The sequence below is a fragment of the Ursus maritimus genome, unplaced genomic scaffold (assembly GCF_017311325.1).
Source record: "Ursus maritimus isolate PB19 unplaced genomic scaffold, ASM1731132v1 scaffold_28, whole genome shotgun sequence".
Taxonomy (NCBI): domain Eukaryota; kingdom Metazoa; phylum Chordata; class Mammalia; order Carnivora; family Ursidae; genus Ursus; species Ursus maritimus.
This window is the reverse complement of record NW_024425341.1, coordinates 343,199-361,043: the sequence shown is the minus strand read 5'-3', so window position 1 is coordinate 361,043 and position 17,845 is coordinate 343,199. Positions and strand designations below refer to the sequence as shown.

The following is a 17,845-nucleotide window of genomic DNA, read 5'->3' as shown; positions in this document are numbered from 1 at the left end:
TGCCTTCGGCTCAGGGCGTGATCCCAGTGTTGTGGGATCGAGACCCACATCAGGCTCCTCCACTATGAGCCTGCTTCTTCCTCTCCCACTCCCCCTGCTTGTGTTCCCTCTCTCGCTGGCTGTCTCTATCTCTGTTGAATAAATAAATAAAATCTTTAAAAAAAAAAAAGGAAATTAAGAAAACAACTCATTTTACAATAGCATCAACAAGAATAAAATACTTTGGGCTGAACTTAACCAAGAAGGTAAAAGACTTGTACAGTGTACACCCCTGCCCCTGACACACTGAGAAAACTCTGTTTAATTTTTGAGAAACTACCTACTATATAGTTTTCTAAAGCAGCTCGAATAGTGAAAATGTTTCAGCGCTGAAAATGGTTATTGAAATTAACAAAGACAAGTAAATGGAAGAATATCTTGTTTTCATGGGTTGGAAGACTTAAATTATTGTTAAGGCATCAGTTATGCCTATAGCAACCCACAGATTTGATGTGGCTCCCAGACATTCCTAAGTGACTTTTTTATTGTTTTGCAAAAATAGAAACCTATTCTAAAATTCATAGGGAATCTGAAGGAACCCCAGATAGCCAAAACAATCCTTTTTTTAAAGATTGTATTTATTTATTTGACACAGAGAGATAGAGAGGGAGGTGTAGGCAGAGGGAGAGGGAGAAGCAGGATCTCCACTGAGCAAAGAGCCCAATGCGGGGCTTGATCCCAGGACCATGGGATCATGACCTGAGCTGCAGGCAGGTGCTTAACCAACTGAGCCACCCAGGTGCCCCTAGCCAAAATAATCTTGAAAAAGAACAAAGTTGGAATAAAAAATATTAAAAAAAAAAAAAGTTTAGGGGTGCCTGGGTGGCTCAGTCGATTAAGTGGCTGCCTTCAGCTCAGGTCATGATCTCGGAGTCCTGGGATCAAGCCTCGCATCAGTCTCTCTGCTCTTCCTCTCCCTGTGACCCTCCCTCCTGCTTGGCTGTTGCTGGCTCACTCTCTCAAATAAATAAATAAAAAATCTTTAAAAAAATAAAAAGTTGGAGGCCTCACACTTAATGATTTCAAAACTTAACTACAAAGCCATGGTATCAAAACAGTGCAGTCAGGGGCGCCTGGGTGGCACAGCGGTTAAGCATCTGCCTTCGGCTCAGGGCGTGATCCCGGCGTTCTGGGATCGAGCCCCACATCAGGCTCCTCCGCTGTGAGCCTGCTTCTTCCTCTCCCACTCCCCCTGCTTGTGTTCCCTCTCTCGCTGGCTGTCTCTATCTCTGTCAAATAAATAAATAAAATCTTAAAAAAAAAAAAAAGTGCAGTCAGATATAAAGACCAATGGACTAGAATGGAGAGCCAGAAATTAACCGTTTCATATTGTGGTCAAATGATTTTCAGCAAGTTGCTATGACCATTCAAATGAGGAAAGGACACTCTTCAACAATTGGTATTTGGAAAACTGGACTTACACATGAGGGAAAAAAATGAAGCTGAACCCTATCTTACACCATATACGGTAATTATCTTAAAATGGATCAAAGACCTAAATGTTAGAGCTAAAATATAAAACTTTTAGAAGAAACATGAGAGGTAAAACTTCAGACATTGGATTTGGCAATGATTTTTTGGATATAACACCTAAAATACAGGAAACAAAAGAAATGTTATACTTGGATTTCATCAAAATTAAAAAATTTTGTGCATCAAAGGACGTTATCAACAGAGTGAAAAGGTAACCCATGGAATGGGACAAATTATCTGCAAATCACATATTTGATGGAGGATTAACCTCCAGAATATTTAAAGGATGACACTTCAACAATTAACGACAAAAACAAAACATTTACTTGAATGGATAATTTTCCAAAGAAGATATACAAATGATCCATAAGCATATGAAAAGATGCTCAACATCACTGATTATTAAGGAAGTACAAATCAAAATCACAATGAGATACCATCTTATACCTGTTAGGATGGCTACTATCAACTCAAAAGAAAGTAAGTGTTAGCAAACATGTGGAGTAAAGGAATTCTGTGTACTGTCTGAGAGAATGTAAAAGGGCATAGCCATCTATGGCAAGCAATTCCTCAAAAAGTTTAAAAAAGAATTACCAAAAATAAATAAATAAATAAATTACCATATGTTCCAGCAATTGTACTTCTGAGTATATACCCAAAGTAATTTTTTTTAAATTCTTTGTTTAACTTCAGTTTAGTTAACATATACTGTATTATTACTTTCAGGGATAGAATTTAGTGATTCATCAGTGGGATATAACACCCAGTGCTGATTACATCAAGTGCCCTCCTTAATGCCCACCACCCAATTATCCCTTCAACCCACCTACCTCCCCTCCAGCAACCCTCAGTTTGTTTCCTAGAATTAAGGGTCTCCTATGGTTTGCCTCCCTCTCTATTGTCATCTTATTTTATTTTTCTTTCCCTTCCTCTGTGTTCATCTGTTTTGTTTCTTAAATTCTACATAGGAGTGAAATCATACGGTATTTGTCTTTCTCTGACTTATTTCACTTAGCATAATACCCTCTAGTTCCATCCACATTTTTGCAAATGACAAGATTTCATTCTTTTTGATGGCTGAGTAATACTCTGTTTATATATACCACTTCTTTATCCACTCATCTGTCAGTGGACATCTGGACTCTTCCCATATTTGGGGTATTGTGGATATTCCTACTATAAACACTGGGGTGCATGTGCCCCTTCAAATCACTGTGTTGTATCCTTTGGATAAATACCTAGAAGTGCAATTGCTGGGTCATAGGGTAGTTCTGTTTTCCCCAAAGTAACTGAAAATAAAGACTCAAGATATTTTTACACCCATGTTCTTAGCAACATTATTCAGAGTAGCCAAAGTGGGGAAGCAACCAAAGTGTCCCTTGATGGATGAATGCTTAAACAAAATGGGTGAACACATACATATATACATACATACATACACAGTGGAATATTGGCCTTTAAAAGGAAGAAAATTCTGAAACATTGTACACCACTGATGAATCTTTAGGACACTATACTAAGTGAAAGAAGCCATTTACAAAAAAAGAGAAAGACTATGATTTCATTTACATGAGGTATACCTACAGTAGTGAAATTCATAGAGACAGAAAATGGAATGGTGGTTGTCAGTGGCTAGGGACGGAGGGAATGAGAAGTTGTTTTACTTAGTGGGTATAGAATTTCAGTGTGGAATGATGAACAATTCTGAGATGGATGGTTGTTTTGGTTTCACAGCAATGTGAATGTAATTAATATCACAGAACTATAGCATTTTTAAATGGTAAGTTTTATGTTAAGTGTTTTACTATAACTTAAAAGGAAATGCATGTATAAATGTGAATACTGGAAGTGTTTCACTTTTTCTGCCTGGTGAACTTATATTTATTGTCCAACTCCAATAACACATTCTTAGTGATGATTTCACATTGAGTGCAGTTAATATTCCAGTTTTGCTCTAGAAAATGTTTTTGTTTTCTTTTCAACTGTTACTTCTCTCCACCCCTCACACGCACACACACACACACACACACACACAAGCCCCACCAATTTATATTTGATTTCAGTATTTGAATGCCACATAACTGAGGCCCCTCAAGGTAATGTAGTTTTCAAGTTTGGTTCCAGCTTAACTACTTCGTTAAAACTGAAACTCCACTGTGATGAAACTTACCAATATGAGGTATTTCAAAATCTGCTGAGTCTCTGAGTCAATGTAATGATACTCAGCTTTTGTAAATTTTAGGAAGCAGTTGTTTTCCATTCTTTGTGAAATTCCACTGAAATACAAGACTCCAATGAATTTATATGATTTCTTACCTAATTTTTTTTTCATAGTAAATCACCTGTCAGGAGTAAGACAGAATGTAGGAAATTCATGATTTACAGTTGCCCTTTAGAAAGAACATAAAAGCTAGAAACGTTATCTGCTATCAGCACAAGAGCGTTTGCCATTCTTGAAATGAACTGCACTGCCAAGTAGTGGACTTAGACCACCCGATGAGTCATACACTTGATTACTGAGAGAATAGATTCGTGTGAAGAATGGGGGGATTTTGTAGGTTGTAAGGTTTTGAGACGTCTGGAGTCTCAATAGAAAATACTACACTGTGAGTCTTTTTAAAAATATTCAGGTATGAATCATTCTTTTCACAATCGAGACCAAAAGCCCTGTTGTGTCTCCTCCATTTCAATTTAACAAAGTAACATCATCCTGAAAATTTCTTGGTGGTTCAGTGTACACAGGAAAATCCTAGTTAGGTGGACTATTTTCTATAGAAATGAGCTAACTTTATTTTTAGAAATATTTTTACCAAAATATTAATTTATATCCTCTGTGTACAGTGGAAATGATCTCCCTTATGGGGAAGCACTGGCATTATGAAAAACAATGAAACCCTACAATGATGCTGTCAGGAATCCAGGTATAAAGTGATTGGTTCCTATTCTATGCCAATTCCATGTCTCAAGTGAAGCCTGGCACAGGTTCTTCTGGGGACTAGGGAGATATGGAAAGAAGGGCAGGAATAAGAGAGAAAGAGGGTATGCTGCAGGGGTTGAAGGGTGGCTGTTAGGGAAGGAGAAGGTCCTCACATTATTATCTGATAGAGCTTCCATCCCAGAAGTCCCAGCCAGCACAGACCCATGTATATTTCCCAAAAAATAGTCGTCACCAGATGGAGCCAATCAGCATCTCAGACTAAAGTAGGTTTTTACTCTCAGAGCTTGACAAGATCATTTCATTAATTTTCAAAATACCAAGAATACTTGTTTACAGGATTGAATATTTCCAGCCTTCACTTATTTTCAGGGTTTTACTGAGCTGTACTCTGTTGAACATTTCTTTAATTATTGTTGTCCTATTAATTGTTTTTAATATTCCAATATCATACAATATTTAAGCTGTTCTAACAACAGACCTGCCTAAAAGAAATCTAATGCATGCCACATATGTAATTTTAAAGTTTTTAGTACCATATCCTAAAAGTAATAAGGAATCAATGAAATTAATTTCATAATGTATTTTTCAAATTTAATCCAGTGTATATAGAATATTATTTCAATATGTAAACAGAAATCTGTGAAACAATTCCTCCCTTTTTTTGTACTGAGTCTTTTGAAATCTATTGTATATTTTTTCACTTATTGCACATCTCAATTTGGATTATCCACGTTTCAAGTTCTCAATAGCTATATGTGGCCAGTGCTACCATATTAAACATTGTAACTCTATAAGCTTCTTTTTGTTGATGTTTATGTAGAGAAAAATCATAATTGCATCCTGAAAGCTCAGTACATTTTATTATTATTTTTTTTAATTTCATTTATTTATTTGACAGAAAAAGAGCATAAGGAGGCAGAGTGTCAGGCCTAGGGAGGGGGAGAAACAGGCTCCCCGCTCAGCAGAACGCCTGATGCGAGGCCCAGTACCAGGCCCCCAGGGTCATGACCCAAGCCAAAGGCAGACATTAACCAACTGAGCTACCCAGGGGCCCCTCAGTACAACATTTTAAACAATACATGTGTAAGGTCTCAAATGACATTACATTTGAAGGTCAGTCATGTAGTCATTTTGAAAACTGTGCACATTGTCAGTAAAGAATTTTCTTGGACTAGGATGTTGCTGGTGCAAAGAGAACCAAGAAGTATAAAAAGAATTTGTTTAAAAACACAGTATTGGGGGGGCGCCTGAGTAGCGCAGTCGTTAAAGCGTCTGCCTTCGGCTCAGGGCGTGATCCCGGCGTACCGGGATCGAGTCCCACATCAGGCTCCTCCGCTGTGAGCCTGCTTCTTCCTCTCCCACTCCCCCTGCTGTGTTCCCTCTCTCTCTGGCTGTCTCTCTGTCACAGAAATAAATAAAATCTTTAAAAAAAAAAAAACACAGTATTGGGGTACCTGGGTGGCTCAGTCAGTTAAGTGTCCGGCTGTTGGTTTCCACTTGGGTCATGATCTCAGTGTTGTGGGATTGAGCCCTGGGTCCAGCTCCACTCTGGGTGAGGAGTCTACTTGAGATTCTACCCCCCCACCCTCCCACCACTCAGGTGCATTCTCTCTCTCAAATAAAATAAATAAATATAATCTAAAAACACAGTTATTTGGTGATATGGAAGCAATATTTTAAGCACCTTATATCTTATGTGAGTGATTAGTGTATATATATATATATATAGGTATTTTTACTGTGCTTTAAACACTTCTTAGGAAACTGTTTGAGATTGACATGTAATACACTATTATCACTTTTTTCTCTTGCAAGGACTAAGAAATAGATCCCCATTTTGCACTTCCTGACCAAACATTGATTTCCAGAAATGAATTACTTGCATTAAGTGGAACATGACTTTGATGCCAACTGTTGAGTACAGTGCTTTTCAAATTGTGTTTGTGTTGACTGAAGTTGAAGGCTGTTTCGTAGTGCTTCAGGATTTTAAAAGAATTTGATGCTACATTTTAAAATGTGTTTCAAACTTTTCAGCTTAAAATACAAAATGGCTTACCTGTACAAAATTTTTATATATTTATACATTATCATATTAATTTCTTTTATATATCTCAGAATGTTCTGCTATCTCACTTTTCTATTAAAAAGTACTATTTATGAAGTAGGCAACTTAAAAACTTTTATCATTTACGCCACTTTTTTGTATGAATCAGAATTTTTACAAAACTCTAACCATCCAAAGTACAAAATTAGACAGAATGCTAAGGCTGACTACACTGATACGCAGTCCAGGTTTTATAAATTGTGTGTTTGTAAAAAAAGTTCCAAAAAAAACAAAGTAATTTACAAAGTTCCACCTTTCCAATTGATATGCTTCAAAATAAATATTATATGTTAAAGTTTATAAAGCAGAATTACACTTCATCAATTTTATACTCAGGTTTTGTTTAGTTTACTCCCTCCAAAAGATTAATCTGCTTAAAAAACAAGCTTGGGAACAATGCATATAGTAGTGTTTCTTATAGCTCTTTATTTCTAAAATAATTAACATAATTCCCAGGATAATCATTCTGGTTTTTTCTACTCACAACTCAAAACCCCCAAAAATTAGTTATGCCCAAATATTAAGGACAGATTTATGAATAAATTTTGAAGTCAAGCAGTTAATACTTTATTAACACTTATTTAATCTGTGTCTTATCTTTCTCCTTCAAAATGAGAAAACTGTACTTTGAGTATGATCATCTTAAAATACCACTGCATGGATAAAGAAGAACTGTAACATTTATTATTATTTTTGTCTTGGACTTAATAATTTAAAGCAGTCAAAATTGCTTTAGAAATAGCCATGTGTGTCATGTGCTCTCTTTTAGAAATGTGGCATATTTACATTAAAATTACATTTAAAATAATCAAAATTTTAAAATTTATATTTCTAATGACTACCAAATGTAATAATAAAGAATGGTGTGGTGAGAAAACGAAGTCTAATTTTTATAAGCACTTTGTAAATAGGTGAAATTAGAAAGGAGATAAAATTTTTTCAGGTAGACATATTTTGGCTTGCTTACATCAGAATTTACTTTGTATCATCAGTTGCACAAACAAAAAATTATGTAGGATACTACACAGAACAAGCAATATTTGACTTGTGAAACTGTGATTCTTTTTTTTAATACAGAGGATTACTTTTTGTTTTTCAAACAAATCCAAATTTATATCTTACCAGTATTAAATCTTAATAGTAGCTGAGAATAATCTATTTGAATAGAAGGAATCTTCCTTCTGGATTGATTACAAACTATGAAAGATCTGTAAAACTACTTTTATTTTATTATCATGATGGTGTTTACAAACACAAATATTTTTTCATTATAAAAATAAAACCTAGAAGCTAGAAGTTACCCAGATACCTTTCAAAAGAGAAATTAAAAAAAAAAATCTTGAGACAAATGAAAATGGAAGTACAACGTATCAAAACTTATGAGATGCATAAAAAGCAATTCTCAGAGGGAAGTTTATAGCAATAAATGCCTGCACTAAGTAAAAGGTAAGATCTCAAATAAACAACCTAATTTTATACTTCAAGGTATTAGAAAAAGAAGCACAAACCAAACCCCAAATTAGAAGAAAAAGGGAAATAATAAAGGTCAGAGTGGAAATAAATAGTCTAAAAAGGACAATAGAAAAGATCAATGAAATGAAGAGCTCAGTTTTTGAAAACATAAACAAAATAGACAGACTTAAGAAAAAAAGAGGACTCAAGTAAAACTAGAAATGAAACAGACATTACAACTGATACCACGGAAAATGCAATCATTCATAAAAGACTATCTGCCAACAAAATGGACAACATAAAACAAAAAAAGGATAAAATCCTAGAAATGACCACCCTACCAAGACTAAATCAAGAAAAAATAGAAGAACTGAACAAATTACTAATAAGGAGATTGAATCAGCAATCAAATACCTCCCAAAAAATAAAAATCCAAGACTGATGTTTTCGCTGGTGAATTCTACCAAACTTCAAAGAAGAATTAATGCCAATCCTTCTCAAACTATTCCAAAAAAAATAAAGAGGAGGGAACACTTTCAAATTACATTACCCTGATACCAAAGCCAGACAAGGATACAGCAAAAAAGTCCAAATCCCTGATGAACATAGATGCAAAAGATCCTCAATAAAATATTAGCAAATTGAATGCAACAATATATTGAAAAGATCATACTCCATGATCAGATGGGATTTATTCCGGAGACACAGGGATGGTTTGACATCGACAAATCAATAATGTGATGTACCACATGATCAAAATGAAGTGTAAAAACTATATGATTGTCTCAGTAGACTCCAAAAGAGCATTTCACAATATGTCACTTTTATGATAACTCTCAACAAACTAGGTAGAGAGAGGATGTATCTCAACATAGTAGGGGCTGTATGTGACAAGCCCATAGCATATATCGAACTCAACGGTGAAATGCTAAAAGCAGTACCTCTAAGATGAGGAACATTGGCCAAGGATGCCCACTCTCAACATTTTATTCAACATAGTACTGGAAATCCTATCCAGAGGAGTTAGATAAGAAAAAGAAATAAAAAGGATACAAATCAAAAAGGAGGAAGTAAAATTACCTCTGTTTGCACATGACACGGTATTATATATAGAAAACCCTATAGACTTACACAGAAACACTATTAGAATCAGTAAATGAATTCAGTAAAGTTGCAGAATATAAATCAGCATATGAAAATCAGTTATGTTTCTGTATATTAACAACAAACAGAAACAGATTTTAAATAAATCCCATGTACAATAGCATCCAAATCCGTAAAATACTTATGAATAAGTTTAATGAAGGAAGTGATAGGCTGTACATTGAAAACTGTAAGACACTGATGAAAGAAATGGAAGAGGGGACAAAAAACTGGGAGAAGTATTTTGTGTTTATGGATTGGAGTAATAAATATTGTTAAAGTGTCCATACCATCCAAGGCAGTCTACAGATTCAATGCAATCCCCATCTAAATTGAAATACCACTTTTCACAGAAATAGAACAAAAAGTCCTAAAATTTATGTGGAACCACAAAAGGCATCAAATAGCCAAATCAATCTTTTTTTTTCTTTTTTTAATTTAATTTTATTTATTATTTTTCATCATGATAAGTATACTTTTCTTTGCCTTCTGTATGATTGATTGATTGATTTGGTTTCAGCAGAAGTTTGTGATTCATCCCATCACCCATTTAACCCACCCCACACCTACCTCCCTCCATCAACCTTCAGTTTTTTCTTTTGTTAAGGGTATCTTATGATTTGCTTCCCTTTTTCTTTCTTCCCATATGTTCATCTATTTTGTTTCTTAAATTCCACATATGAGTGAAATCATATGGTATTTATCTTTCTCTGACTGACTTATTTCACTTAACATAATTCTCTCTAGCTCCATCCACATCATTGCAAATGACAAGATTTCATTTATTTTTATGGCTGAGTAATATTCAATTGTGTGTACACACACACACACACACACACGGGGTACTTCCATAATGTGGCTATTGTAAATAATGCTGCTATAAATGTTGGTGTGCATGTATCTCTTTGAATTAGCATTTTTGTATCCTTCAGATAAATACCTAGTAGTGCAATTGTTGGATTATAGGGTAGTTCTATTTTTAACTTTTTGAGGAACCTCCATACTGTTTGCTACAATGGCTGCACCAGTTTGCATTTCCACCAACAGTGCTAGAGGGTTCCCCTTTCTCCACATCCTCACATCATCGCCAACCCCTGTTGTTTCCTATGTTGTTAATTTTAGCTATTCTGACTAGTATGAAGTGATATCTCATTGTAGTTTTGATTTGTATTTCCCTAAAGATGAATGAGGTGAGCATCTTTTCATGTGTCTGTTGGCCATAAGTTTGTCTTCTTTGGAAAAATATCTGTTCATGTCTTCTGCCCATTTTTCAATTGGATTATTCTTTTTTTGGGTGTTGAGTTAAGTTCTTTACATATTTTGGATACTAAACCTTCATCAGATATATCACCTGCAAATATCTTCTCCCATCCCATAGGTTTCCTCTTAGCTTTATTGTATTTCCTTCTCTGTGTGAACGTATTTATTTTGATGTAATTCGAATAGTTTATTTTTGCTTTTGTTTCCCTTGCCTCTGACACATATCTAGAAAAATGTTCCTGTGGCCGATTTCAGAGAAGTTACTGCTTGTACCCTATTCAAGGATTTTTATGATTTCAGGTCTCACATTCTAGTCTTTAATCTGTTTTGAGTTATTTTTGTGTATGGTATAAGAAAGTGGTCCAGTTTCATTCTTCTGCATGTAGGTGTCTCGTTTTCCCAACACCATCTGTTGAAGAGACTGTCTTCAATCAAATTGAAGAGGGCACAAAAAAATGTGAAAAGTATTTTGTGTTTATGGACATATATATATATATATATATGTATACATATGTATAGGTATATATATATATATATATAGTGGAATATTACTCAACATAGAAGAGAAAATGTAATCCATACAATAACTAATTGTAATTTTCCAAGATTTTTGCAATATCCAGAAGATATTTTCCAAACATCAGTAGGGACCATTAACTTTAAATAAATTAATAAATAAGTAAATCTTTTACATTGCATAAATCAGTTATTCCAGAGGGAGAGAAAGATGGCAGCAGAGTAGGAGAACCCTAGACTAATGTTGTTCCATGAACACAAACTAGGTGACTATCAGATCATCCTAAATAACCCAGAAATTGACGTGAAGACTGAAAGAACAAACTCCACAACTAATGGAAGAGAAGACATTGAATAAGGTAGGAAGTGCAGAGATGTGATTTAAGGGAGAAACAGATGCCAGGTGCTACAGAGGGGAGAGAAGTGTGGTTGTAGAGAAGGATAAAAGAGAGAGGAGCACACAGGGGAACACACAAGGAGAATGTTTCCCCAAAGCCATTGGTTTGGAAAACAGAGGAGCTGGATTTCATGTATTCTTGCCATCAGAAGGGCTTAGAGCCTAGAGTTTTAAAGGTCAGCAGGCTTGCCTAGCATAGAGACCAGAGGGCACTGCACTGCTCCTGAAGAGAAGGCAGGCAAACAGAGCAGAGGGAACTAGACAGCATTATGCTAAGCAAAATAAGCCAGTCAGGGAAAGACAAATACCATATGATTTCACTCATATGTGGAATTTAAGAAACAAAACAAATGAACAAAAGGACAAAAAAAGAGAGAGAGAGAAACAAACCCAGAAACAGACTCTTAAGTGTAGAGAACAAACTGATGGTTACTAGAAGGGAGGTGGGTGGGCAGATGGGTTAAAGAGGTGATGGGGATAAAGGAATGCACTTGTGATGAGCACCAGGTGATGTGTGGAAGTGTTTAATCACTGTGTTGTACACATGAAACTATTACACTGTATGTTCACTAACTGGAATATAACTAAAAACTTTTAAAAATGTATTAAATCAGTTATTCTTCAGTAAAGTTGGGAACAGGGAAACACATGGATAAGCAAACTAAATATAGTGTACCATAAAATGAAATAGTACTTAGCAATAAAAGGAAACAAACTATTGATTTGTACAATATGGATGAATTTATGCCATTTTGAAAAAGGGAAATCAATAGGGATGGAGGACATCAGTAATTTTCGAGAATTGGTAGGAGAAAGGAATTGACTAAAAGAGGGAAACAGGAGGCAATTTTCTATATATAGTGAACACATCAACTACCTAGATTTGGTTTCTAAATACCGTTATCCAACAAGAAGAACTGGACTTCTTGGGCACATTTCCTCCAGGGTCAAGATAAGGAAATTTTAAGATGAGCTTGGAAGCATCTTCTTGTGGTACCTAAAAGAAGTGCTTGAAAAACAAAAAGGAAAAAGAAGGAGGCACGTTCAAAGGACACAGAAGCCTCCTTATAGAACAGTGGCCAAAGCTGAAAAAAATGGAGAAATAGGGGCACCTGGGTGGCTCAGTCGTTAAGCGTCTGCCTTCGGCTCAGGTCATGAGCCCAGGGTCCTGGGATTGAGCCCCGCATCAGGCTCCCTGCTCAGGGGGAAACCTGCTTCTCCCTCTTCTACTCCCCCTACTTGTGTTCCCTCTCTTGCTGTGTCTCTCTCTGTCGAATAAATTAAAAAATCTAAAAAAAAAGGAGCAATAAATTTAATAATGATGGTGTTTTATTATAATTCAAAAGAATAAGATTATATCCATTTGTCCATACTTACAGAATTCCAATTACTAATGTAGAACAAATGAGGGAAATAAATAAACACCATTAGATCAGCACAATAATTTCATAGGCAAGATCCACTGATGAATGCTCATGTTAGCGCTCAGAAGTTTAAGGAGAAACAGGCTATTTTCATAGTCACAAATTTTCCCCAAAACATTTACAAAAGGAAATGATAACATTCCAGAATAGAAACTTGGCAGACAGCACCTTAACCAAGTAATCAAGGTTAATATCACTAGTCATAAAACATATGTACCCTGATCTGATGCACTGAGAGGGTGTATCACGTATGGTATCCTTCCCAAAAATGTACAACCTCAATCTAATCAAACAAACCTAAATTGGGGATATTCTATAACATAACTGGCCAGTTCTAATACTCTTCAAAATGTCAAGGTCAAGAAGGACAAGGAAAGAGTGAGGTTCTGTTGGTGACTGGAGAAAACTAAGAAATCATAACAACTACATGCACTGTGGGATCATAGATATGATCCTGGAACAGAAAAAAAATTAATGAAAAAATTGGTAAAGTCTGAATAAAGTCTTAAGTTTAATTCATAGTATTGCATTATTGCTTTGTTCATTTTGAAATTTTTACTATGGTTATGTAAGTTGTTAATATTGGGGGAACTGGGTGATGGGCAGATGAGAATGTATGTACTATCTTTACAAATCTAAAATTGTCTCAGAATTAAAAATTAAGTATAGATGTCTAAGGGTCCAGTGTTCTTTTTATATATTTCACAATAATTAAATATTTTAATTTGATCACCAAATAAACACTTGATAATTATTAATTTTTTGGTTTATTTTAAATATATTTTGGTCGTGGTTATTTTGAAGTTTTAATAAAAATATTCACTAATCAACACAATAAGCAATAAAGCCAGAGGCAATTGAGGAAATTGAACAGGTGAACTAAGACAAATGCTCTGAATTTGGTGCTGTGGTTTTTTTTAGCAGTATATCAGTTTGTTTTCTTCTTCTCTTCCTCTTTATTAATTGAATGTCACCATACATTTTCTGCTTCCTTCATACATTAGAATCTCAGAGTTTAATTTGCCCTCCTTGAAGGAACAGAGTTTTTTTTTAAGGTTTTTATTTATTTGAGGGTGGGGGGCAAGCAGAGCAGGGAGGAAGAGCAGAGGGAAAGGGAAAAGCAGACTCCCCGCTGAACAGGGAGCCCGATGTGGGGCTCAGTCCCAGGACCTTGAGATCATGACCTGAGCCCAAGGCAGATGCTTAACCAACTGAGCCACCCAGATGCCCCGGAACAGAGATTTTAAAAAGATTTGACAATTACAGGTTTTCTCAGTGGCTGTTAGGGTGCCCCACACTTTTATGGCAGTTGAGAAAGTAGTCACTATAAGATGCCAAAGCACTGTGGATGACACCACCATCCTACATCATTAATAGCTTTACAGGGGGTTTCAATATAAGAGAATTACCTGTTATTTGGCAGATATAGATCAGTATTATTCACTGGACTGAGTCTGTAATTATTTGTATTCTGTATACTTGGCAATGTGCTAAAGATGTAGAAATCAAAAATCAAGATCGAGGTCTCTGCCAAAGAATCCCCACTCTTTTGAAAGAGGACAGACATGAAGGCACTGTAGTGGGTAAGAAAGAGCAAAGGCTTTAGAGATTTTGCAGTCGTATCCTTAGAATCTCTTTCTTTGATTACTAGATCTGTGGCCTTGGGCATTTATTTAGTCTCTGAGTTTATTTCCTTATCTGTAATATGGGATACTGATGTCAGTCTTAGAAAATTGTGATGACCATTAATACCTGGCACATAGACACATAGTAAATGATACCTGTTATTACAGCTTTTGTTATCTAGTCTGATAGACTATTGGAAAACATGGTAGTTTATTACACTGAAAAACTTTGTTTATTGAATATTGCGTTAGGTGCTCAATCTGTGTTTTCTTCCTTTAGAGATGATGAAGAGAAAAAAAAATCTCCATCTGAAGGTACTGATGAGAAGGCTAATGGAACACATCCAAAGACCATCAGTCGTATTGGGAGCACTACCAACCCATTCTTAGACATTCCTCATGACCCAAATGCTGCTGTGTACAAAAGTGGATTCTTGGCTCGGAAGATCCATGCAGATATGGATGGAAAGAAGAGTAAGCACAATTTGTTGTCATTATCTATTTCATTTATTTCATCTTGAGGCTCAGAATTTAAAGTGAATTTATCTGAAGTAAAGTAAGGATGAAGAAAAATTATATTAGGTATTTCTGGAGAACTATTAACTGCAGTTTGATGAAGCTTCTAACCCTAAGTCAGAAATCCATTGTGGCACCTGCTCTTCTCCAAGTAGAACTATAGAGCTTCAGAAATGGAAGACCTCTTACAGATGATTCGTTTCCAAATATTTATTCATTTATTTACTCTTGCCTTCAACAAATAATTTTGGGTACTTAACTATGTACTAGACATCAGAAATTTATCAGTGAATGGGATGGGCAAGGTCCCTATCTTCATGGAGTTTACATCTCTGGTGATTGAGGGGAAGAGTAAATTTATAACACGTAGAATAATCAATAATGTAAGATCCCACAGACAAGGAAGGGAAAGAATTGCAGTCCACACACATTTGAAGGGATTGGCCTTTATGGGAGGTGGATAGGTGTGTCATGGGCAAGCATGGTATAATTAGTACTGGAAAACTAAAGGAGTCCCAACTGATGACTCTGTGAAGTATGAGGCATTGTTATCTACTGACAGGTAATAGTCTTTGAAATTTGATAGAAATGAAGTGTGTTTCTATGCTTAGAATAACCTATGCAGAGAGTGAAATAGCAGTTTGATATAGTTGAACAGGCTAAGGTAAGCTGGTATGTGTGCTTATAATTATTGGATTAAACCTTTGGGTGTTCCTACCTACCTACAGACACAAATATGCACTGCTTAGATGGACAATACCACTACTTCTATCTGTGGCTGGGTACTTTTTTTTAATGTGTTACACATTCTATTGGGTTATAGTCAAGAGAAATATTGTAATAGAGTGGCTTTGACACTGACTTATGATGCTGAGTAAGTTTCTCAGTTTTTCCAAGTTCCTTAGGAGTACCTCTACCATATATCCTGTACACTCTATCTACTAGCCTATTAGACTACTTAATTTTCTTGAAGAGAATTGTTTTACTTACCTGTCACTTGTAGTTGCAAGTGACAGGTAGTCTAACTGACTTAGAAAAAAAAGGACAAGGACACACTTAAAATGAAGAATGTTGCCAGGATACTTTGTCCATTTTTGTCTCTGCATTATATTGCATGTCATCTTTACTCTTTGAAGCAGGTCTCTTTTACATGGCTGGATCCATGATTATTAGCAGCCTTTTAAAGCATGTGTTTAATTTTGTCAACAAAAGTATTCTCCTTCTTTCCTAACTTTGAATTTATTATATTCTGGGCAGAACTCTGATTTGTATGACTGAGAGATGGAATACTGTAATTGTCAGCACTCACTTGGTTGAAACGCAAAGAGGGAAAGTTCCCTCAAGACGAGTAAGATACAGTTCTCATAGAAAAAGGGTTCTTTTTGGTGGATAAATAGATATTCATCTCTTTGTTGCCAGCATTTGCACACACCTTTCTCCAGCCAGTTCAAGTGAAGCTTTTGGTGAACACAGTACCATTTTCCATTTATAACCACAGATACACTTATCTCTGTCCCACATGTCATGCCTAGGAGTAGCTCCCATCTCCAAGGTTTAAATTTGCTGTTCAGTGTCCATTTTCCCTAGTAAATTCACTCTATAGGCTAAATGAAAAATATGGAAATATCTGACTTACTTCAGATAAAGTACTAGAAGCAAAAAGCAGAATAACTGCAGTTTAAAATACCAGTTCAGGAAAGACAAGAAAGGAAGCAAAACAGCAATCACTGATTCAGTGTATTTTACTACATTCTGCAAAGTTAACCTACTTGAGCATCTTTTCATTGATTCACTTCCCTAGCAATGGATTGATATAATTGATTAACTTATTCCAAAGAGTGCCCAGATTCAGCCTACCAGTGAAATTTTCTTTCTGTCTTGTCTTCCTGGGCCACTTCTAAGGATTATTGGAGAGAGTTCCCTTGCTGGAAGCTCTACTCCCTTAGCCCACTGTATATGAGTATAGGTACAAAACCTGGGAGTTGCTTAGTTGTTGAGCCATCATAGACCTTTTATATCACACTAGATTTTCCTGCCAGTATAATTCCTTTAAAGCCTTAGTTAACTCCTTTAAGAACTTCAGATTCATTAAAGCAGTTTTAAGTGTCATGGGACTTTATCTTTTTAGCACCTTAAGAATTTCTGCCCAGGTGAGACACTCCCCCCAAAGACCAGCACAGACCCCTGCCCACATCATGTCCCTAAAGCCTGAGTTTTAAAAGTCAGCAGTCTTGGCTGGGATACAGCTCAGAGGGCACTGCACTGTTCCTGGAGAGAAGTCAGACAAACAACCCAGAGGCAGACTGTAGAAACAGCAGTCTGAAAAACACCTGGAACAAACAGTGGGGAGATTATTCACTCTTCTTGGCATGCCTCCCTGAGAGACAGCATGCACAGATACTTCTCTCCAGGAATAGAGGAACTGGCTGGGGCCATTTCCTCTACTGCCCCTCATCATAAACACAGAGCCACCTGTGGTGAGCAGCACAGTGCCCACACTGGCTGTCTAACCTGCTTACACCAAGTCTCACATCCTTGCCGTCTGGTAGTACTGCCCTTCTCAGTGAAGCTTGCCTCAGTCCCAGTGCTGCAGGGCCTTTCCACAGAAGACCAGCAGAAGCCCCTGTCCACACCACAGCTCCTGACTGGAGAGTTCTGCTTGGCTTCAGTTCAAGTGGAAGTATCAGGTCTCATTTAACACACAGACCAAAGCATACCTAGTTAAAACGTGCCACATTCTAGCCAAGGACCAGACACTTCCCACTGTGGGCAAGGTGAGCCCCTGCAGAAACTGGCCTGAAGGATACAGCAGCCAAAACACAGTAGCAGAGGGCATGCAGCACACACCAGGGACATTATCTGAAGTACCAGGCCCTGGACCTATATGATCTCTTCTTCATAAAGCCATGACTCTCAGGAGCAGGAAACATACAGGCTTTTCTAACACAGAGAAGAAGA

At 36.4% G+C, this 17,845-nt stretch overlaps 1 protein-coding gene across 2 annotated transcripts in view; it reads left to right on the top strand.

Moving 5' to 3' along the window:
• PSD3 (pleckstrin and Sec7 domain containing 3) overlaps positions 1–17,845 on the top strand; it is a 456,859-nt gene that overhangs the window by 265,068 nt on the left and 173,946 nt on the right. For both annotated transcript variants that reach the window (XM_040643183.1, XM_008706333.2), the window contains exon 9: positions 14,652–14,845. In XM_040643183.1, coding sequence (XP_040499117.1) covers positions 14,652–14,845 — 194 coding nt within the window. The remainder of the gene's footprint in view (positions 1–14,651; positions 14,846–17,845) is intronic.